Below are 23,534 nucleotides of genomic sequence, written 5' to 3'. Positions count from 1 at the left end.
GCTGATTTTTTCCTTCAGATTTACCAAAACCATATAATATGAGGTCAAACCTTAGGAGTTTCAATTTGCATGCAATCAGGCAGGCCCTTCTACTACATGGTTTTGGTAAATCTGAAGGAAAAAGTCAGCAGAAAATCTGATAGTGTGTATGGGGCTTGACAGTTTGGAATATTGAGCAATAATATACCTTTCCCTACCTGGATCTTGTACAGATATTTCTCTGTATTCCGAACTCTCCAAGGATGGATGGTCCCATTTCACTCTGACTCTGAATTGTGGGTTCTTAAAGAGGTTTCCAGGAATTGTACACTGACTGGTGACAGAAAATGTGCCATCTGGATTCTCACTGATTGTCTCCTCCGATGGATTGATTTCCTGGGTTTGTCCATATGTCCACATCATCTTTAAATCTTTTGGGTAAAAGCTGAGAAGGCTGAAAGATGCCACCATATCTCCTGAGTCATTAATGAGGAGTTGTATGTTCTGCTTTATTTCAGGCTTTACTGCAAGAGATAATATTAATATAAACAACTAATACAATTTGTGGGGGGGGGGGGGGTGTATAAAATAAAAATAATTTCAGACAAGGCTGTTCATTTTGTTCAGATACATTGAGGCTCCATTATTCAGTGAGTCTAAAAAATAACAAGGATTACCTCATAGCAGCCAATGCTATGCCAATTGGACTATAAACCCTTGTACACACGGTCGGACATTCAGACGGAAAATGTCCGATCGGACCGTGTTGTCGGATAATCCGACCATGTGTGGGCTCCATCGGACTGTTTCCGTTGGAATATCCAATGGACCAAGTTTTCCAGCTTGGCTATAAAATTTTCCAACACCATGATCCGTTAGGACTTTGTCCCATCGTTTTGTAGAGAATTCCGATCGAACAAAGTGCCACGCATGCTCAGATCAAATTCCTACACCAAAGCTATTGGCTACTAGCCTGAACGTAGTTCCATCGTAACGAAATAACGTCATCATGTTCTGAACGATCGGACATTCCAACAACTTTGTCCGATCGTGTGTATGCAACAGTTTCAGACAAAATCCGTCGGACAAAATCCAACAGATTTGATTGTCGGAATGTCCAACCGTGTGTACAAGGGCTAAGACTTTGGGTTACGTAATAAATGCTGTACAAATAGTATTAACTCACTGCTGTGCATAACGACATTACATTTGTCAAATACTGTATATGTTTATGTTATGGAGAATATATTTGACTTTTAATACACACCAAGAAGAATGATGGGAGAATTTCTTTTACAGTGAATAATATCAATAAAGTATACCAGGGCACTGCTAGCTGTACTCACCCAGCACCTGTAAGGGTTGCGTTGTCCTCTCTATCGGTTCCTTAACACTGGAATGGTCCACTTTACAGATTATCTCTGACCCCTGATCCTCTAGTGATGGGGTGAACTCTAGAATTGCTGTATGGGTGAATGTTTTCTCTGGCTGGAGTTCAGATTTACTGTTGAGAATCTTGTATCTGTCATCATTGTTTATAGATTGTAATTTCTCCTTCCCATTTATTTTCATAAACCAGTCCACAGTCAGCTTATCAGGGTAAAATTTTGAGACTGTACATTGCAGTTGTATCTTTTGGTTGACAAACAATTTTGGTATTTGTATCATCTCTACTTCTGGTCGAGCAAGAAAATCTGGAAGAGGATAGAGGAGGAATTATTATCACAGTTTAAATTTAAAGTGCTACTAAAGTCTTGTTTTTTTGTTGTTAAAAATAACAAACATGTTATAATTACCTCCTCTGTGCATTTGGTTTTGCACAGAGCAGCCCGGATCGTCCTCTTCTCGGGTCCCTCTTCGGTGCTCCAGGCCCCTCTCCTCCTGTCGATGTGGGGGCACCCAAGCCGAGCCACAGCTCCCTGTGTCCATTCAGACACGAAGCCGCGGATCGGCCCTGCCCTCTTTCTCTCCTCATTGGCTGACTGACTTTGATTGACAGCAGTAGGAGCCAATTGCGCCGGGCTGCTGTCTCAGGCGGTGAGGAGGAGAGTCCCAGGCAGCCGAAAACTCCTACAACATCGCTGGATCTAGATAGAGCTCAGGTAAGTATTAGGCTGGGTTCATACTACCTGTGGCTGCGGCTCGTAGTAGGGGGTCCAGTGTGTCTCTGTTCACCGTTTCAGGTATGAATCAGGTCTGAATTTATGCCTGAATTCGCACCTGAAACTGAGCCAAAGACACCCAGGACCTTTTTCCAGTGCACTCCGCGGCTGCCTCAGAGCTGTGTGAACCGGCTCCATTGAGAGCCAGTCCCAATCTCCTATTATGCAAATTGTATTCGGGGAAACCCCCATCCAATTCGCATCATTGTGAACCCAGCCTGAGTGGGGCTGCTGCAGACAGAAGGTTTTTTATCTTACGTAGTTACATAGTTAGTCAGGTTGAAAAAAGACACAAGTCCATCTAGTTCAACCACATAGAATGCATTAAAGTGGATGTAAACCCAATTCATGAAATTTGAGCTGGGCACATATATATGTGCAGTATTTTGTTATCTCTCTTCAAAGAGTGAAGTCCTGTAGCTCTTTCCTGAACCATTCCTCTGTTATCAGCCTGATAACTCCTGACAAATTCTTGAACACATGGGATAAAAGCAGCCTGAAATTTCCTCCCGGGGAGGTTGCTATAAATAGATTAGCAGGAAGCTGGCCCTATTACAAAGCACCTCTGGGAGTCTCTACCTATGATGAGAGGGGGTGGGTGCCTTTTCTCCAATCAGCTGTTTTAGCTATCTTGGCTGTATGCCCACACATCACACGCTGTGTTAAACAGGAAGAGAAAAATTCCTAACAGGATCTGAACATTCTAAACAGTATATAAAGCTGAAGACAGCAGATATACATGTAAAACCTATGTAGGGAGATTTGGTTCATCTCAGTGTGTCATCTGAGGCTGTTCACTTCACTGGGTATATGGAGCGTTTACATCCACTTTAAGATATAAAAAAAACTCTGCCTTTACAACCCCTTTAAGTCAGTGCAAGGCAATGATGTGTAATAAGCTTACAGCCTGCTGTTAACACGGTGACTACACAAATAACTTGTCAATTGCAACAAGGTATGTGGATCTTTCAGTAACTTAACGCGGAGGTTCACACAAAAATTGAACCTCTGCTTTTCAGAACCCTCCCCCCTCCGGTGTCACATTTGGCACCTTTCAGCGGGAAGGGGGTGCAGATACCTGTCTAAGACAGGTATTTGCACCCACTTCCGGGCATAGACTCCGACCGGAGTCTACGCCTCTTCCCGTCCCCCTGTGCTGTCTGCTGGGACACACACGGGTCCCAGAGACAGCAGGAACCATTCAGATTGCGCATCGCGACTCACACATGCACAGTAGGAAACTGGAAAGTGAAGCCGCAAGGCTTCATTACCTGATTCCCATAGCGAAGATGGCGGTGGCAGCATCCGAGGATTGAGGGACGGTTCAGCCTCGGTGCCGACACTGCTGGACCCTGTGACGGGTAAGTGTCCTTATTTGAAAAGTCAGCAGCTGCAAACTTTTAAAAAAATAATTAAATTTGCGGGACTTCTGCTTTAACAAATCTACATAAATAAATTCCTATTGCTCACAATATACAGCTTCAGCATCTTTTTCAAAAAAGCTTCACATTTTATCATTAAAAGCCATCCTAGTCCAGTGCAGCAACTTTGCCTCAGCTGAGATAATGTCATCAGTCTGCAATAGGCAGGGGGAAGCATTTGTTCAGTTTCCTTCCCAACAGTGATTAACGGGGTTGCAAACCCTAGTTTTTTTTTTAATAACAAACATGTCATACTTACCTCCACTGTGCATTTCGATTTGCACAGAATGGCCCTGATCCACCTTATCTGGGGTCCCCCTGTAGTGCTTTCAGCTCCTTCCCGCATCGGGAAACCATTTAGGAGAAGAGCTCTCCTTGGGGGTCCCCGTGCGGGCACGCTCCTGAGTCTGGCTTTTGCGGCCATAGACACAGAATGCCTGACTCAGTTCTGCCCCCAGGCGCCCACATCATTGGATTTGATTGACAGCAGCGGGAGCCAATGGCTGCACTGTTATCAATTTATCCAATCAAGAGCCGAGACAACGGGCAGAGAGGTAGAGCGCCGCATCTCCGCCATGGGAACAAACAGACTCAGGTGAGTAAAACGGGGGGGTTGGTCAGTGTCAGAAGTTTTTTTCACCTTAATGGATAGGATGCAAATACAAAGAATTACCGCTCTAAGGTAATGACTGTAACGATATCACGTCTGAGCCAGGATATATTGTAACTAGTTGCCATTTTGTGTGGAAAGCAGCCATGACAGTTTGGCTGACCTTAGAATAAACTTACAGAATAATCTAAACTCCCCCCTCCCTTGTCTTAGGAATTCCAAAAGCTCTTAAAATCTTCAAAGGGAAGAAAGGTTATCTTAGCAGAGAAAACAAGGCTCAAGTTGCCTGGCAGATATTCCGGCCTGTCGTAAAACTGTCACTTTCTCCATGCAGACAACCAACAGATACCCGTCGTAAATACTTCCAACCAGATAGCGTGCAAACAGATTAGTAAAGTGTTGAAACGTTAACATTTTTTATAACTTTCAAAGCCATCATAGCACAGCCATAATATGGATATATTTAGTTTCCTTGGATAATTTCTAACATTTCAAGTCCAAACACCCCTATGCCAGGTCATATGGGAAGCCACTGGGACCCCTTACTCCTCCAAGGTAACCCTGAAATGGGAAACCTGTCATGTGTGGACTCGTTTTGAAGCAAATATCATGCTGATCACTAAAATGGATATCTGCAGTCTATAAACCATAGAGAGGCAGAGATATGAATATGTATAACAAAGTGTACCTGGGACAGGGTCATGAGTGTAGACACCTCCCAGCAACCAACCCCTAAACAAGATGACCAGACGATTGGTCACTGGTCGCTGTCAACACCCCCTTTGATTTGACAGAAAAGAGGAGAGGCCAAGGCAATAGGCAGTTCTCCTTTTACCATCCAAGCAGGAACATCTGCCAAGTTGAGAACCGATTACCTTTGCTTATCGATTGAACTCTGATCAACTCTTGGACATTAATTGCAAGTATACTTCCTTCCCAATTCTACCTTATTTCTTTGTGGCTGTATATTGTCTTTATTTTTTGAAACATCCTTTTTCTGTAAATGTTTTATTCGCACCAACCTTGACCTTTTCATAATAAATCCTTATGTTGAAAAGTGTTAACCTTGTCTTTAAAGCTCTTGATGCAAACTATAAACGAACCTGTCTCTTAAAAGGGCGCTACTGTGGTAGAGTAAGGCACTGAGCAGACCTGTCTGTGGTGGCAGTGTGTGTTGCAGGCGCTTATTCTAAACTTATAATTGGTGTTGCTTAAATTACGAGTTCCCCCGGCTCTGTCTTTTAAACGGGGGTGGTGGCAGTTAAAGGGTTAATTGTGTAATTAGCCCAGTGACAATCGCTCTCAGGCTGCCTGCACCTAGATTGTGGTCCCGCAAGCTGGAAAATCTTTGTGCTGGGTGCAGCTGAGTGTGGCATTGTTACGTAAGTGACAGCGGGGTGTGAGGTTGGCCGGTCCTTTGTCGCCAGTTAGCGAGGAGGGCAGGGATCTGACACCAGCGTTCGTCACATATTGGCTGGCAGCGTAGCGGGATAGTTTCGCATTAAGAGCATTCAGTGCATTGTTAGGAATTAGCTCTGCACTGAAGGAGTGTAACCTTTGTGGAAACAGTCCTTAGAGACAAGCTGGTGCACATTATTTTTTGTTTACGTTTTTTAAAAAGAGATATACAGCAACAGCTCCTTTCTACACCTTCTTCCTATCTCTGCTTTCTGTTCTATCTTTTCTGCTTGCAACATGTCTGGGTTATCAGCATATAAAAAGATGAGCAAAAATGAACTGACTGCTGAGTGCACAGAAAGAGGAATTGATGTCGGTGGCAAAAACCGTGATGGCTTGATACATGCCCTACATGAGTTTGATATCCGTGCAGAACATATCCTGGGGGAAACTGGACCAGAAAGGGTTTCCGCTACTCCAGAGCCCAGTGGTTCAGAGGCGGCCTCACCAGATGGGCATGCAGAGACTGACACTGGACTACCACGGATTGTTACCTCCAAGCCATCGCCGGAGCAGGCCAGCATCAGATTGCCTGGAGCCAGAATAGACTGTCCTCAAATGCAGGAAACGCTACAACACCTCAGGGAGATGGATCCTGTGGTGTACCTGCAGTTCCTTGAGCGTCAGGCTGAGAGAGAGGCTGCGGAACGCAGGGCTGAGAGAGAGGCTGCGGAACGCCAGGCTGAGAGGGAGGCTGATCGTCGGCACGAACTGGAGATGGCTAGGCTCCAGCAGCAGCGACAGGTTCAGAACCTCGGATCCCTAGAGCACAGGGATGACTCTCTGCCAGTGACCCCAGCAGCCAAATTTCCAGTTATGGAAAAGGACAGTGACATTGACGTGTATCTACTGTCGTTTGAAAAAACTTGCCGTCAGTACCATCTGCCCCCAGCACAATGGGCCCGGTACCTGACGCCAGGGCTACGAGGCAAGGCCCTGGATGCTTATGTTGAACTGTCAGAAGAGCAAGGCGGTGATTATGAGGCCCTAAAGGCTGCAATCATCCAAAAGTTTCAGCTAACCCCGGAAGTGTACCGGAAGCGTTTTAGGTCCTTGCAAAAGGGGCCTGGGGACTCATACCTGGATGTGGTAAGTCGCTTACGCACCACCTTCCGGCAGTGGACTAAAGGCTTGAATGCCGATTCTTTTGAGTCCTTGGAAGATCTTATGATTGAAGATCAACTTTTGCACATCTGTCCTACAGATGTCAGACAGTTTGTGCTGGAGCGAAAGCCAACCTCTGCCAAAGCAGCAGCAGAACTGGCAGATACCTATATCCACTCTCGGGTATCTGACCATCGCAAGGCTCCTCCAAATGGCTGGAAAGGAGGGAAATCACACCTGGCAACCCCTCCTCTACCTACCAACCAAGTTCCTTAGCGGCCGGAACCTGCAGCTACTGGAGCCAAAGCCTTTGTGACTGACAACCGCAAATGCTATAACTGTGGGAAAGGCGGACATCTCCGGACACAGTGCCCTGAGCAGAGGAAGACGACAACCCCTGGCCATCCGGCCAGCAACCCTTCTGCTGTGCTGCTCGTCGGTGGAAAACCTCCAGGAACCAATGCCAACTTGCAGCCAGTCATTGTAGGCCAACGAACTGTAACAGGCTTTCGTGACACTGGAGCCGAAGTCACTTTGGTCAGACCAGAGGTGATAGAAGAAACAGACATCATCCCAGAGAAGTACCTTTCCCTGACTGGGGTTGGGGGAACCTGTTCCCATGTACCTCGTGCCTATGTTTTCCTGGATTGGGGTGCCGGAAGTGGGATGAGAGAGGTGGGTGTCTCTGAGGAGATCCCCACTGCTGTGTTGTTGGGTTCTGATTTAGGTACCCTTGTTTCTTACTATGCCCCTGCTAAGAGCACCCAGGATGCTCCCACGGAACCTTCTGGACCTACCAAGGTACTGTTTACAGATGTTGGGGTAATATCTGGGCAACCTGTGGATGGACAGAGGGAGGGGGAGGGTGGAGTTGAAGTGCAAGGTCCTCCTTCAGAGACAGGAGAGGAGATCCCCTTGCTAGTGAAGGTACCTGATGTATGTTCCAATGTTGCTGAACTGATAAAGGTTAAATGTGATGATGATGATGACAATGATGATGATGATGATGACAATGATGACGATAATGATGATGATGATGATGAGGTATTGCCAGTATTGGTGGTCACTCGCAGTGCTGCAAAGGCAGCCGAGGTGCAGGCACTGATCGCAGAACAGCAGGAGGAGGTCTCGGGACCCTCTCCCTGTTCTGACCCAGTGGACTCCACCTCTGTTGAGCCTCAGCAGCCGTCCTCGTTTGCCACAGGACTGCTGGCTGAGAGTTGTGGTCCCGCCTTTGAAACAGCACTGCAGACAGACCAAACACTAGCACAGCTCAGAAGTCTAGCTGATCGCCCCCCTGCAGAGAATGACAAACAAAAGGTCTACTGGGACAAAGGGAAACTGTATAGAGAAAGTTTGCTTGCAGAGGGGAATGAGGCTGACATAGGTGACAGACAGCTAGTGGTACCCAGTCAATTTAGGGGACCGCTGCTAAAAGTGGCCCATGAGATTCCTCTCGCAGGGCACTTGGGGATCACTAAGACCCGAGGGCGGTTGGTACATAACTTTTATTGGCCCAGGATGCTTGCTGACATAGCTGACTACTGTCGGTCCTGTGTTACCTGCCAGCGAGTTGGCAAGGTAGGGGATGTCCACAAGGCTCCACTAAAACCTTTGCCTGTGATTGATGAACCTTTTAAGAGGGTGGCAGTGGATATCGTTGGGCCTTTGGCCATCCCTAGCAGTTCAGGCAAACGTTATATCCTTACAGTTGTCGACTATGCCACACGTTATCCAGAGGCGGTGGCTCTCTCCTGCCTCCGGACAGACAAGGTCGCTGATGCTCTCCTGGGAATCTTCACAAGAGTGGGATTCCCAGCCGAGCTCATTAGCGATCAAGGCCCTCAGTTTGTGTCTGACTTGATGCAAGCTCTCTGTCAGCAAATACAGATGACGCATATCATGGCCAGTCCTTATCACCCACAAACAAACGGCTTGTGCGAGCGCTTCAATGGCCCTTTAAAACAAATGTTGCGCACCTTTGTGCACTCTCAGGGCAAGGACTGGAAACGATATCCGCCTCATCTGCTGTTTGCTTCCAGAGAGGTGCCTCAGAAGTCCACAGGCTTTTTGCCATTTGAACTTCTGTACGGACGGAGGGTAAGAGGGCCCCTGAATCTAATCTGTGAGACCTGGGAGGGCAAGATTGCCGACCCAGAGGTCTCTGTTGTGGATTACGTCCTAACGTTCAGGGATAAAATGGAGACGCTGCTGGAAATTGTGCGGGAAGAACACCTGGTGCACCTGTCACAGGTCCTGGACCAACTGACAGCTGCCAATCTGACCGTCAAACCCAGTAAGTGTCAGATTGCCATGACCAATGTGCAGTACTTGGGACACCGGGTAGGAGGGGGCACCCTGAAACCCGAGACCGGGAAGGTTGATGCCATCCTGGCATGGCCTACCCCCCAAACCAAAAAGCAGGTTATGTCTTTCTTGGGGACCGCTGGCTACTATAGGAAGTTTGTATGTAACTATAGTAGCCTGGCTAAACCTCTGACTGACCTAACCAAAAAGAAACTGCCCAAGGTGGTGTCTTGGACACCAGAATGTGAGCAGGCATTTCAGGCCTTGAAGGAGGCGCTGGCCCGCGCTCCTGTGCTACAGGCTCCAGACTTTACCCGCCGTTTCCTAGTGCAGACTGATGCCTCTGCCTATGGATTGGGTGCAGTCCTGAGCCAGGTGGATGATGCTGGAGAGGAGCATCCCATCCTCTACCTGAGCCGGAAGCTGCTTCCCAGGGAAGTAGCATATGCCACGATCGAAAAGGAGTGTCTTGCGATCGTGTGGGCTCTCCAGAAGTTACAAACGTACCTTTATGGACGGCACTTCACTGTGATCACAGATCACAATCCCTTGAGCTGGCTAAATCGTGTGGCTGGGGAGAATGGCAAACTGCTTCGGTGGAGCTTAATTCTTCAACAATACGATTTCACCATCCAGCATAAGAAAGGCAGCACCCATGGCAATGCTGATGGGCTGTCGCGACAAGCCGAGCCTGCAAGAGTCGGTTGCGTCAGGAGGGAAATTGTAGTTCCCTCCCATGCAACCACCTAAGGAGGGAGGTGTAACGATATCACGTCTGAGCCAGGATATATTGTAACTAGTTGCCATTTTGTGTGGAAAGCAGCCATGACAGTTTGGCTGACCTTAGAATAAACTTACAGAATAATCTAAACTCCCCCTCCCTTGTCTTAGGAATTCCAAAAGCTCTTAAAATCTTCAAAGGGAAGAAAGGTTATCTTAGCAGAGAAAACAAGGCTCAAGTTGCCTGGCAGATATTCCGGCCTGTCGTAAAACTGTCACTTTCTCCATGCAGACAACCAACAGATACCCGTCGTAAATACTTCCAACCAGATAGCGTGCAAACAGATTAGTAAAGTGTTGAAACGTTAACATTTTTTATAACTTTCAAAGCCATCATAGCACAGCCATAATATGGATATATTTAGTTTCCTTGGATAATTTCTAACATTTCAAGTCCAAACACCCCTATGCCAGGTCATATGGGAAGCCACTGGGACCCCTTACTCCTCCAAGGTAACCCTGAAATGGGAAACCTGTCATGTGTGGACTCGTTTTGAAGCAAATATCATGCTGATCACTAAAATGGATATCTGCAGTCTATAAACCATAGAGAGGCAGAGATATGAATATGTATAACAAAGTGTACCTGGGACAGGGTCATGAGTGTAGACACCTCCCAGCAACCAACCCCTAAACAAGATGACCAGACGATTGGTCACTGGTCGCTGTCAACACCCCCTTTGATTTGACAGAAAAGAGGAGAGGCCAAGGCAATAGGCAGTTCTCCTTTTACCATCCAAGCAGGAACATCTGCCAAGTTGAGAACCGATTACCTTTGCTTATCGATTGAACTCTGATCAACTCTTGGACATTAATTGCAAGTATACTTCCTTCCCAATTCTACCTTATTTCTTTGTGGCTGTATATTGTCTTTATTTTTTGAAACATCCTTTTTCTGTAAATGTTTTATTCGCACCAACCTTGACCTTTTCATAATAAATCCTAATGTTGAAAAGTGTTAACCTTGTCTTTAAAGCTCTTGATGCAAACTATAAACGAACCTGTCTCTTAAAAGGGCGCTACTGTGGTAGAGTAAGGCACTGAGCAGACCTGTCTGTGGTGGCAGTGTGTGTTGCAGGCGCTTATTCTAAACTTATAATTGGTGTTGCTTAAATTACGAGTTCCCCCGGCTCTGTCTTTTAAACGGGGGTGGTGGCAGTTAAAGGGTTAATTGTGTAATTAGCCCAGTGACAATCGCTCTCAGGCTGCCTGCACCTAGATTGTGGTCCCGCAAGCTGGAAAATCTTTGTGCTGGGTGCAGCTGAGTGTGGCATTGTTACGTAAGTGACAGCGGGGTGTGAGGTTGGCCGGTCCTTTGTCGCCAGTTAGCGAGGAGGGCAGGGATCTGACACCAGCGTTCGTCACAATGACTTCACCCAAAACAGCTGTCTCCACAATCCCACAGGGTGCTGGCTCTGTTTGCAACAGGAACTGAAGTAGAAAAGATGTAGCTGGATAGCCGCACTCCAAATTATTCAACTTTTATTTCAAAAATGTAATTAAAATCATAGCATCTAGGCTGGTAAACAGACTAACTGCACAGCCGCTGACATGTTTCACACCGCGTTCGGTGTGAAACATGTCAGCGGCTGTGCAGTTAGTCTGTTTACCAGCCTAGATGCTATGATTTTAATTACATTTTTGAAATAAAAGTTGAATAATTTGGAGTGCAGCTATCCAGCTACATCTTTTCTACTAATGGATAGGATGCACTAAGGTGAAAAACAAGGGTTTACAACCCCTTTAAAGAAAATTATGTAACTTTGTCTGATGTGGCAAAGTGAGAGACTGCAGCAGGGGCTGATCTGGTTCCGACATTTGGAAACAAAGCCAAGAACTGCCCAAGCCCAACTCTCTGAGCCGATATATCAGTCTAGGAAGTAGATGGTGACCTTGGATAGTCTGAAAAAAAAAATACCATTGCCAGAGAGAGTACTGTGAACTCTATGGAGTTAATAGATATTTGGGAGTATTAAACGTACACAATACTTGAAGCATGCATGAAACGGAATGCTAGGATTTTTTTTTTTTTAACCTTACATTGGTCCAGCTTGGTTTCATTTAATTCTTCATCTCAGGGGATTGCTTGCTTGGCACCGCCACCATTCAGAGAATGTATTTTTTTTAATGAATACAAGGTGTTCTCATCCATTCAGACAATGCCTGACTGTAAAGTATATATCAGAAGCTGTGCTACTATAGTGAATTCCTGCATTCCCAGCAGTGTTCTATGTACGAGGTCCCAACAATTATCAAGCTGGACCAATATAAATTAAAAAAAAATGATTCCTGGAGCTCAGCTTTACGTGAAGAACTATACTTGATGCGATGCTGATGCACTATAATTACTTAGTTCGCAAACACGCAAAGGAAACAAACTCATTCACCCAATGGATTTTCTTTGACAATTAAAATCACACAGTTGAAATTAGTTTTTTACCCATGTGTACCCATGTTACATTTTAGGGATAACGTTTCATATATCAGAATTTTCACTGTACCTTTGTTGTCTTTATCATCACTTTTCCATTCTCTGTGTTTCGTGTGTTTCAGATTGTTGTGTTCCACCACGGCTCGCACAATATAAGGCTCATCCTCCCGGATCTCCCCTCTGAGACATTCACAAGTGCTGGTGGCATTGAAGGTTCCATCTTGGTTCTGTTGCATCAGAATGGTAGAGCCTATGGGACGGGGCTGTGTGCTCAATGGTGGCTGGATCACCACCCAACATACTGTAATAGTTTCTGGATAGAAATGATCCACATCTAAGCTGAAAGTGGCCCCTGGGGATCGAGTTATATTTCTTACCTTTGGAAGGCCTGTAACACCAAACAGATCATTTTAGAAACATTTCCTTTATGCAGGATTCAGATACAGAACTATTATCTGATCAATGCTAAATATCAGTACAGCTGGCTTTTGACTTTTGAGAGTAGTCTATTGTGCACACATGATTGATACTATGTAATCCTCTTTTAGGCTGCCTTTACACTGAAAGCGCCTGGGTGTCGGCTGTAAAACGCCAATATTTTTAGTGGCACTTTACTGTCTATTTTGCAGTGCTTTTCAGCCGCTAGTGGGGGGCTTTTAACCCCTGCTAGCTGGCGAAAAGGGGTTAAAAGCGCTGCTACAGGCGGTGTTGCCCATTGATTTCGATGTGCAAGGGCGCTTTAGGAGAGGTGCGTTCACTGCTCCTAATGCGCTCCAAAGAAGCTGCTGGCGGAACTTTTTCTGACGCCCTGCCAGTGCATCGCTCCAGTGTGACAGCCATCTGTGCGTTCCCAGCAGCCCACCGTCACATACAGCCCCTCCCCCTTGTCCGGGCACTTTGATAGACATAACACCCGTCCAATCCTGGGTTGGGTGATCTGTCTGTCTATCAAAGCTCCCCAGACAAGGGGGAGGGGATGTATGTGATGGTGCGCAGCCAGGAACACACAGCTATTGAAATGAAAGCTGTGATGTTCCCGGCGTTATGATTAAACAGGCGGCGGAGGCGGCTCTCCTGCGCTACAGGACATCCCCATGATGGGCAGCACCAGGGGCGGGGGGCGGAACCCCGCCCAGGCCCTGCCCCATTTTCGGCTCCATTATTGGGCATTTTTCTCTTTCGGCAAATTGCTGAAAAAGGTCATTTTCGGCCGATATGTTTCGGCGGCCGAAATCTCAGTGCATCCCTAGTACAAATAAAAATTTACATTTTTGTACTGATTCCTCTCGAAACAAGTATACTTCCTAACATGTCACTGTGCCTAGACACTCGTGTTCCTGTAATTTAATTTAATTTAATCTGGGGAAAAACATTTTTATTGGCAAATGGCACAGGACTGCATAATGCACAGAGCCCTGGGCACAGGACTGCATAATACACAGTGCTGGGTTAGGGACTACATAATACACAGAGCGCTGGACACAGGACTATATAATACAAAGAGCGCTGGGTTCAGGACTACATAATACACAGAGCACTGGGCACAGGACTACATAGTTTCATAGTTAGTAAGGCTGAATAAAGACAACAGTCCATCTAGTTCAACCTGAGTGAGTGTCTACAATTGTCCCTATCCCTGTACATTGTACACTCACATTGGTCCCTACCCTCAAGAAGCCCACAATTCAAGGTCCCCATTTATATACTAGGGACAATTTTGAACAGAAGCCAATTAACCTACCTGCATGTCTTTGGATTGTGGGAGGAAACCGGAGTACTCAGAGGAAACTCACGCAGGCACAGGGAGAACATGCAAACTCCAGGCAGGTAATGTCGTGGTTGGGATTTGAACCAGCAAACCTTCTTACTGCTAGGTGAGAGTGCTAACCACTACACCACTGTGTTGCCCAAACATGATACACAGAGCGCTGGACACATGACTATATGATACACAGAGTGCTGGGCACATGACTGCATAATGCACAGAGCGCTGGGCACATGACTGCATAATACACAGAGCGCTGGGCACATGACTACATAATACACAGAGTGCTGGGCACATGACTACATAATACAAAGAGCGCTGGGCACATGACTACATGATACACAGAGCGCTGGGCACAGGACTACATGATACATAGAGTGCTGGGCACAGGACTGCATAATACACAGAGTGCTGGGCACATGACTACATAATACACAGAGCGCTGGGCACAGGACTACATAATATACAGGAGGGTGTTAGGCATAGATCGCAGGGTTCAGAGGTTTGCTATGCACAGAGGACACTTCTGCCCCCAATTCCATAGCTCTCCTCTGCACCCTTCTCTCACAGATTATCTCTGCAGCCACTTCTTAGCCCTTCCCCCACAAAAGATAAACTCTCCATCTCTCTATGCAGCTGCATCAGCTCTGCCCACTGCTCCCCCACTGCTCTAACCTATGTACAAACAGACTCCCCCCCCCACCCATCTGCTCAATTCCCGGTCTCATCCCTCCACACAATCAATTTTTGCCTCTGCCTCTCCTCTACTGAACAGCAGCAGGAGCGGCAGTGAGATTGTCCAGCAGGGGGTGTCGGCATCCGAGCCACCAGGCTGTTTCTCAGCCAAAATGGGATGCCCTGTCTACGTTAATCCAGCCCTGAATCCGGGGACATAACCGGGGACAGACTGAGTCCAGGGACAGTGTCCTCAGTCTGGGGGCTCTCCCTGGAAACCGGGAACGTCTGGTCACCCTAATATTTTTAAATCCGTACGACTCTTTTGATGTTGATTTTTCAAAGCAGGGGCAAGCCTGCTGATCTCGCAGGTTTACTAATAGGACAGAACACCGCTGCTTTGAAAAATCAACATCAAAACAGTCTTACGGATTAAAAAATACTGAATTTCACTATATAAGCTGAGTTTACTGCTAAATATAAGTGTGAAATGCCAGACTCTGGTGGGTGTAACAAGATGTATCCTTACTGTGGAGAAGTGCGGGGTGCAGCAATTTGGCGGTGACGGAACGCCACTTCCGTTACAAAATCTGACAGGTCGCCTAATCTGACGAAACACCTGCAGGAAGTCATTTCAGTACTGACCCCGCCTCCTCTCAGCACCTCTGTAGTTCAGAAGGAAGGCTCTGTGAAATGTGTGACACAGCAGTGCTTAATCACAGGCCATAGTGAATATGTGTCACAGAATTCAAGGAAAAAAATCTTGACAAGGTAAATTTACAAGCTCCAAGATTATTTAGATTAATAGGAATAGGCTAGAAATATTTGAAATATAATGTGGAAATTAATATCTGATATTATATTTTGACCATTGATACACTCTAATAAGTTGTAGACAAGAAATATACTGCATTGCAATAGTAAATAAGTCTGGCCATATAAAATGAAATATTTTCATATTGGACATATATCTTCCATAGAACAAACAGCTTTGAGGACATAATACAAGTCTTATGTGAGACATAATAAAACATTCCACATACTTACGTTTTCTTCTTTGTTTAATCATTAAGGTGGCAATAGTTACAGCTCCTAATAATAAGACCAAAACTACAGTAAAAAATACCACTTGTTTTTTATATTGTGCCGTCAGATCTGAAGAAAAGAAAACATAATGTTTATTGTGCTGTGGTGCATTTTAGTACATTTTAATCAACATAAAATGTATATAATGCTTGTTTGTGGGGCTCATTCTGAGTTCTGATACAGGTGTAAAACTAGTGGCTGTGGGAAGAGTCTTGTTTATTCATCCTTCATGTATGCATATGCAGTACTACAAATTGATGTGTTTTTTCAGCGTGTACCTTCCCTGTGTTTATTTTACCTTTTTACCGTCACCGACATATGCCATATGTCAGTGATTTTAATGGGGGTTTACACACACAGCTGTAGGCTGTCAGATGGAAGTGATCCAGTGGCTGTGCAGCTGCCAGATTTCTTACACATCAGCGGGAGTCCTGGGCCCTCCCCTGCACCCACCCCTGCCATGTTTCCTGGACTCAATGCATCCATCAGTGAACCCAGAACTGGCATGGTGGATGCCACCAGGTAGAGAGGAGGGAGATCAGTGAACATCCATTCGCTGATCTCCCCTTCCTGTTAATGATCAGGAAGCAATGTGTAAAACATCACTTACGGGTCCTGGTCTCACTTTCCCTAAACAGTATGACTGATAAAGAAACAAATGAAGTTCGATCTGCACTCCATTCGTTTCACTGGAGGCCAGGTGAGACATCAGGGATCTTTGAGACCCCAGATGTCGCTAAAGAGAACATGTCACAAAAAAAATGCATCACATAGGGGACTTTTGATGAAAAAATAAAGTTTAGTAAAAGAAAAAAGTGTATAATTTTAGTTCACGCGCAAACATTAAAAATGCCTACCCAAAAAAATCTTTGCGCCCCCCCCCCCCCAATACAAACAAAATTGCAAGCATCAGGGTACCTGAAAATGTTACATATTGCCACATATGCTAGAGTGAGAGCAGCAATTTTAGGAACATAGCTCAAAGTTACCCTGTGGCCTTATTGAAAGTTAGCGCCTCTGACCATCTCTTGTATCATGTCTTCAGCCTCTGACCATCTCTTTTATCATGTCTGCAGTCTCTGACTAACTTTTGTATCATGTTTGTAGTCTGACCATCTCTTGTATCATGTATGCAGTCTCTGATCATCTCTTGTATCACGTCTGCAGTCTCTGACCAATTCTTGTATTATGTCTGCAGTCCCTGACCATTTCATGTATCATGTCTGCAGTCTCTGACCAACTCTTGTGTTATGTCTGCAGTCTCTGATCATCTCATGTATCATGTCTGCAGTCTCTGATCATCTCATGTATCATGTCTGCAGTCTCTCATCAGCTCTTGCGTTATGCCTAGAGTCTTTGACTAAATAAGGAATAGTCTCTGACACTGAATATTCACTCAATTTTATTTGTGGCTTTGATCATTTAGGGGACCACACTTGAGGCCCCCCATATAAAAAAAAAAAAATTAACAAGCACTGCTGTAAGGTGTTCTAAATAGAACATAAATATGCTTGAAATGTTCCTGAAATGGACTTGTTATTGTGAATGACTTCATTCCTTCACTTTTACTGTTAATGGGAAGGTCACTCACCTGTGACTTGTACCTGCAGCCTCTCCACATGTGGGGTGGTGAGGGTTCCATGTTCCACCACACATCTCACTTCCATTCCCCTGTTTTGTTGTGTCGGGGTGAAGGGGTAGACAGATTCCACAGCTGAGCTATTGATCCTCCGGGTCTTGACATTCTTCACCAGGGTGTCATTCAAGTACCAGTTTACTATGATGAATTCTGGATAAAACTCAGAAACACCGCACACCAAGTTCTGTTCCACATCCAACTTAAATGCTTGAAAAGTAATGTTAACGGATGGGATATCTGCAATATAATTGGCATATATGTTATCCCAATGCTTTTTTCTCCCAGACAGATTTTTTTAATGGCTTGTAGGTTTAAAGAGGGACAGGGATAAAGAAAAGCGACAAAAACAAAATAGTTTGTAAAATGTTCCAGATAACCAGTCACTAGTCTTTCATAATTTAAATTATGAGTATTTACATAGCAACCGAATATCCAGGCCTAGACCCTGGCTGCTGTGTTTTGGTCAAGGCCACTAGATGTCAGACTACATCTAAAATTACATTTTGCTCTTTCTCCTTTACAGTAGTTGTTAGGTTTTTGACTTAAAGTGGTTCGAAAGCCTCCATTATCTGCATTAAAGAAAAAAAAAAAATCAAAAGTACCTCCTCCCCACTGAACATCTGAGCCTGATCTAGGGTTTCCACATTTTCCTTCAAGCCAAATCCAAACCCAAACACTTTACTGGCACAGGACACTCCCACACCGGGAGTGGTAATGCAGCATGCTACGGTGAACAAACTGCTCTTGCTGACATCATCACCCCAACACCAGTGATGCCGAACCTGCCCCCAGACAGAGGCCCACAGCTCCCAGGCAGCAACAGATTTTTGTGTAACTATCTAAGTTACTTGGGGAACAACAGGCAGACTGAAACCCAGACACGTGATTCCAAACCCAGACTGTTCAGATGAATCCTGGATAGGTGACAACCATAGCCTGATCTTGATCCAGCGCTGTACCTATCTGCAGCAGCTCTTCTTTCCTCTCTCGCTTACAAGGAACACAGTGAGCCCCCATATATGTATTTCATCTGCGTACCGATCTGCTTTCCTGGGGTTCAGGTTTAAGGCAGTGCATAATACTGGTGTGCCTGATCAGCCTAACATGTATAATGGGAAAAGAAGGGTTGTGAGATCTAAGGCTGGTCATACATATTACTTTTTTTTGTACAATTTTCATCTAGATTTAACAACACCATATAATATGAGGTCAAACCTAAACACTTTCAGTTTTGTATGCAATCAGGCAGACCCTTGCACTACACAGTTGAAGGTACATCTAAAGGAAATTTAATAGGAAACCTGTATAATGTATAAAGCTTAAATTAGAACATATCCTCCTGGGATACTGTTGAATATACTAATGAAATTACAGAAATTAGGCAAACTTTGTTTGTCTTTTGGTCTTTAAGAAGTGCATAGTACATAATGTGATCAGGCAGGCTCTGAGCCACTGGGGGAGAACTAACCCAAAGCCACATATGGCTTCTTAACCTACAATTGGAGATCCCAGCTACAGGTGATACTCGAAAAATTAGAATATCCGAACCAAGTACATATGCATGCTTATACTTTTCAGATTTCCGATATTGTTCTATGTACAATCCTTGTTTTATTGATTGCATGTAATATTCTCATTTTCTGATATTGTGGATTTGGGATTTTCATGAGCCGTAAGCCATAATCATCACAATTATGACAAATCATGGCTTGAACTATCTTCCTTTGCATGCAATGAGTCTATCTCATATATTAGTTTCACCTTTTAAGTTGCATTAGTGAAATAAATGAACTTTTGCACGATATTCACATTTTTCGAGTATCGCCTGTACAGTCAGTATAATGCCATCATTTTTAATTGTCAGTGTTTTATCTATATATCCCTCGGTTTGCTTTAATTTATGTATTGTATGTATTTGAGTTCCTTTTTATAAGAAAGGTTAAGCAACCGTACAATGAAATGGTTGGACACTGCGCTTAGCTGGTACAAAATTCAAACATAAAGACATACAGTAAATGGATGAATCAAACATATCAATTATTACAAATGTCCCACTTAGTGAATTAAAGTGCTCGTGCATAAATGAATAATTGGTGCTCCAATACTCGGTGCTCAGACAGAGGTGCCCCACATGGATGTACACTCACCTCTAAAACGTTGACCACCTATCGATAGAGTGGTCACTTGGGCTTTGTGGGGAGTAAAGATTCCTGGATGGCTTATTCCAAGGTCAACTGTACTTAGGATGATTCTCCATGGATGGGAAGAAAAATAACAGAAGGGGGGCACCCATAGTGTAAAGCCATATTTATAAAAAAAAAAAATCCAAAATAAATATAAATGATGCACTCACATGTTTTGATGCCTGTGCCCGGCACCTGGCATGATCAGCATGTATTTTTAGTGAAGGGTGATCCGACCAGTCCCCATTGGACGCAAGCTCAATTGCGGCTCGGTGCCCTGTGCTCGTTTTCCATGCGGGTCTGGTGTCGCGTTGACGCGATCAAGCCTCAGCGCATGTCAGCCAATAGGGAAGGCCGTTATCAGGAATCCTGAATCATCTTTAGTGTGGGCTTATATACCCATTTGGGCATTAGCCTAATTCTGTGATACTTAGTTTTTTGCTAATTGATCCACACATGCTGTGCACTTCTGGGCGTTTACAATATAGACTTCTACAAATATATATACAAATATATAATTCAAGGGAAATGAATCAAAAACATTAAGAACAAACATACCATTGAAATTTAATATTTTTTATATCACCATCTAGTGGTGTACCAATGGTAATTACAAGTAATGCCGCGTACACACGAGCGGACTGTATGGCGTACTTAGTCCGTCGAAACACATTTCAGCGGACAATCCACTCGTGTGTGGGCTTCAGCTGACTTTTTCAGCGTGCAGTCCGGCGTACTAAGAATTTCGGTTTTTTCGAAATTCTGTCCGTCGTACTTTGGTTTCAGCGGACAGTATGGTCGTCAGTATGCTAGTTCGACGGACTAAGAATGGCGCATGCCCAGAAAGGATTTACACGGCGGAAGGGTGCTTTGCTGTGTCTTGGACTTCCTATTTCTAGTCCCGTCGTACGTGCTGTACACGTCATCGCGCAAGCTTTCGTCAGACTGTTTGGGTATCCGTGTGTGGTCAAGTCCGTTCAGTGGAAAGTACGACGGACTGTCCGTCGGATTGTATGACGAACTAAGTACGCCATACAGTCCGCTCGTGTGTACGTGGCATAAGATTCGTTTTACAAGCTGGATGTGATTGTAGCCGTATTAGTGCAATTGTGACAGAGAAAATTGAGTACTGTCCATGATACTTTTTTTATTTGCACTAACATACAATTTTTCAGGACAAGCTTTCAGAGTATGTCCCCTTCTTCAAGATCCAAGCAGTACTGATTCACAAATTTTTAAGCAGAATGTAAAAATAAAACCACATCACTAAAAAGAAAGGAGAGAGAAAACAAAAGATAAAAACGAACACATACAAATCAATGGTAATAAAGATAGCAGCAGAGTTAGTAATATAAGACAGAGGGAGAGCTATAGAATGGTGGGGGGGGATGCTAGATAATAAAATATTTACAACCCATTATAACAGAGGATGAAACTCTGAAAGGTATAGTCCAACAATCCCCATTATTAGCTTTCAGATAACCACCCAACCTCAGACACAAACTAATCAGCAGGAAACTTCACTCTGATTATGAAGTCACAAATAATGGAAGCAAACCCTGCAATAAAAGATGCTGCAAACTATGCAACCAGATCAATCTATCCAAAAGTGTCACACACACAAATGGGACCTTCAATATCATGGGATCTTACAACTGTACCTCCAGTAATGATGTATACCTCATCCAATGCAAAAGGTGCAGCAAAGGATCTTATGTTGGTGAAACAGGACAGAAGTTGCAAGCGAGGATGAATTTGCACAGACATACCATCAATGAACATAAAGAAGACAGTTTATGCACACCTGTGGGACATCACTTCTCAAAACCGGACCACACTATAGAAGACCTCAATGTTTTAGTTCTTAAAGGTAATTTCAGAACTATCCAGGAAAGGAAAACGTTTGCACTAAGAATGATGATTCTTTTTGACACAAAAATGAATGGCCTGAATTTAGATATAGGTTTCCTTACCCATTATACCAAAGTTTTATGACCCCCTCTCCCTCCATTCTATAGCTCTCCCTCTGTCTTATCTCACTAACTCTGCTGCTATCTTTATTACCATTGATTTGTGTTTGTTTTTCTTTTTTCTTATTTTTTTTCTCTCTCCTTTCCCTCAGAGATGTTTTTTTTTTTTTTTACATTCTGCTTAGTTTGTGAATCAGTACTGCTTGGACTTTGAAGAAGGGAACATACCCCAAAATCTTGTCCTGAAAAATTGTATGTTATTGCAAATAAAAAAAGTATCACGGACGGCACTCAATTTTCTCTTTTAAAACACAAGCTTAAAACACAAGACTCCATCTTGTGGTCAAACTAGAAAACTACATGAAGAATTAAAAATACAGTACATAATTAAAAAATAAGCAACTTGAGATAAGAAAATATATTGATATTTTAAATTAATTAACCTTGTTGGCTATATGTATTTTATTCTAATTGGGAGGAAATTAGATAGATGGTATTTAATGTACAGTGATGTTTGAATAGATTAATGGTTCTAATTTTAACAATATTCTCTATTGCTTTAGTAATTTGTGATGAAACAGTTTAACCCCTGAGGTGTCAGCGTTTGGAGCTCAAATATCCATCTAGTTTTGTTTTGGGATATTTTCCTGATCATATTAGAACCCCTCCTGTGTCCCTTCACGCTATCAACAGCGTAACAGGTCATCTCAGCATGTTTTTTTATGTTTTAATCTTAAATGATTAGAAACACTATGTTTTGGGAACCCTTTTCATATGTTCGTTATATGCATTGCTCACTAATTTGTTTGGTCAAGGTTCTGGATGTTCTGCCAACATATGTGACATTCCTTGTTCCACATGTGATGACATTTCTAATGGGGTATTGTTTAAATGTCTGGTGAGAGATGAATGTGGGTCTTTTCCTGGGTGCTGGTTTAGTACTTCTACAGGGACTACATCTGCCACAACAATAAAAGCCTTTAAAGTGGAACATGGTGATTTCTTGCTTTGGAGGGTCAAGAATATTATGAACCACTTTGGTTCTTAGTCCTGGTGCCCTGAAGGGATTATTGGGCAAGAGATCCTGCAAAGTGAGATCCCTTTTTTAGAATTGGCCAGTGTTCCCTAATGCTTTTTTTCTAAATACTTGTATTGTTTGTTAAAATCTGTAATAAATGACATATCCTGTCCATTTCTCCTACCATTGTTCTTACCATTTGCGTATCCTTTGTCTGTAAATCTTTTTAGCAATACATCAGTTTGTTCCATGTAATCACTGATACGAGAACAATTCCTTTTTATGCACATAAACTGACCATTTGGAATTGCCATCTTCCATTTCGGATGGTGACAGCTTCTGACAGGGATGTACCCATTCCTGTCAGTGCTTTTGAAGTGAGTTTTGGTGTCAAATTTGTCTCCATCTTTGAAGATGTTCAGGTCCAAGAAGTCAATTTGTTGTCTATGTGCATTAACTGTGAATTTGATACCATATTCATTATTGTTGATATGGCCAATGAAGTTGGTAAGAGTGCTTTCTGTCCCTTGCCAGATTATTAAAATATCATCTAAGTACCTTCGATATAATGGAAGGTGCGTCCATGTTTTTCCATGTATTGCTTCACTCTCCCATTTGTTGAGGAAGATATTGGCAACACTGGGGGCATATTTAGCCCCCATAGACACTACTTTTTTTGGTTATAGTGCTGCCCTCCATACCAAAAGAAGTTGTTAGTAATGGCCAGCTTTAGACTTCTTAGTATGAACCGTTTTTGCTTCAATTTTAAGTTGGTATGTTCATTTAATGCCCATGTGACTGCATTCATGGCATCAGTTTGTCATATGTTGGTGTACAGTGACTCCTCGTCTACTGTCACCAACATACTTTGTAGACATGTAATTGAATGTGGCTCAGGTGTCCTCAATAGATCTGCCACCTCATCCCAGGTAATTGTTAGAACAAA

The 23,534-nt window shown here is 43.9% G+C and overlaps 1 protein-coding gene and 1 pseudogene across 1 annotated transcript in view; one reads left to right on the top strand and one right to left on the bottom strand.

The window, feature by feature from the left end:
* Positions 1 to 23,534, bottom strand: part of LOC143923728 (uncharacterized) — a 63,414-nt gene that overhangs the window by 16,479 nt on the left and 23,401 nt on the right. The window contains exons 4-8 of the mRNA XM_077447541.1: positions 17,370 to 17,654; positions 15,740 to 15,847; positions 12,323 to 12,640; positions 1,326 to 1,673; positions 198 to 503 (exon numbers count right to left, since the gene is read on the bottom strand). Of these exons, the coding sequence (XP_077303667.1) occupies positions 198 to 503; positions 1,326 to 1,673; positions 12,323 to 12,640; positions 15,740 to 15,847; positions 17,370 to 17,654 (1,365 nt within the window). The remainder of the gene's footprint in view (positions 1 to 197; positions 504 to 1,325; positions 1,674 to 12,322; positions 12,641 to 15,739; positions 15,848 to 17,369; positions 17,655 to 23,534) is intronic.
* LOC143925178 (uncharacterized) lies at positions 6,205 to 12,293 on the top strand (annotated as a pseudogene).

Source organism: Lithobates pipiens, unplaced genomic scaffold (assembly GCF_037356315.1).
Source record: "Lithobates pipiens isolate NorthernLeopardFrog02 unplaced genomic scaffold, aLitPip1_a1.2 Scaffold_22, whole genome shotgun sequence".
Classification (NCBI taxonomy): Eukaryota; Metazoa; Chordata; class Amphibia; order Anura; family Ranidae; genus Lithobates; species Lithobates pipiens.
Note: the sequence above shows the minus strand (reverse complement) of the source record. Positions and strands in the feature narration are given on the sequence as shown.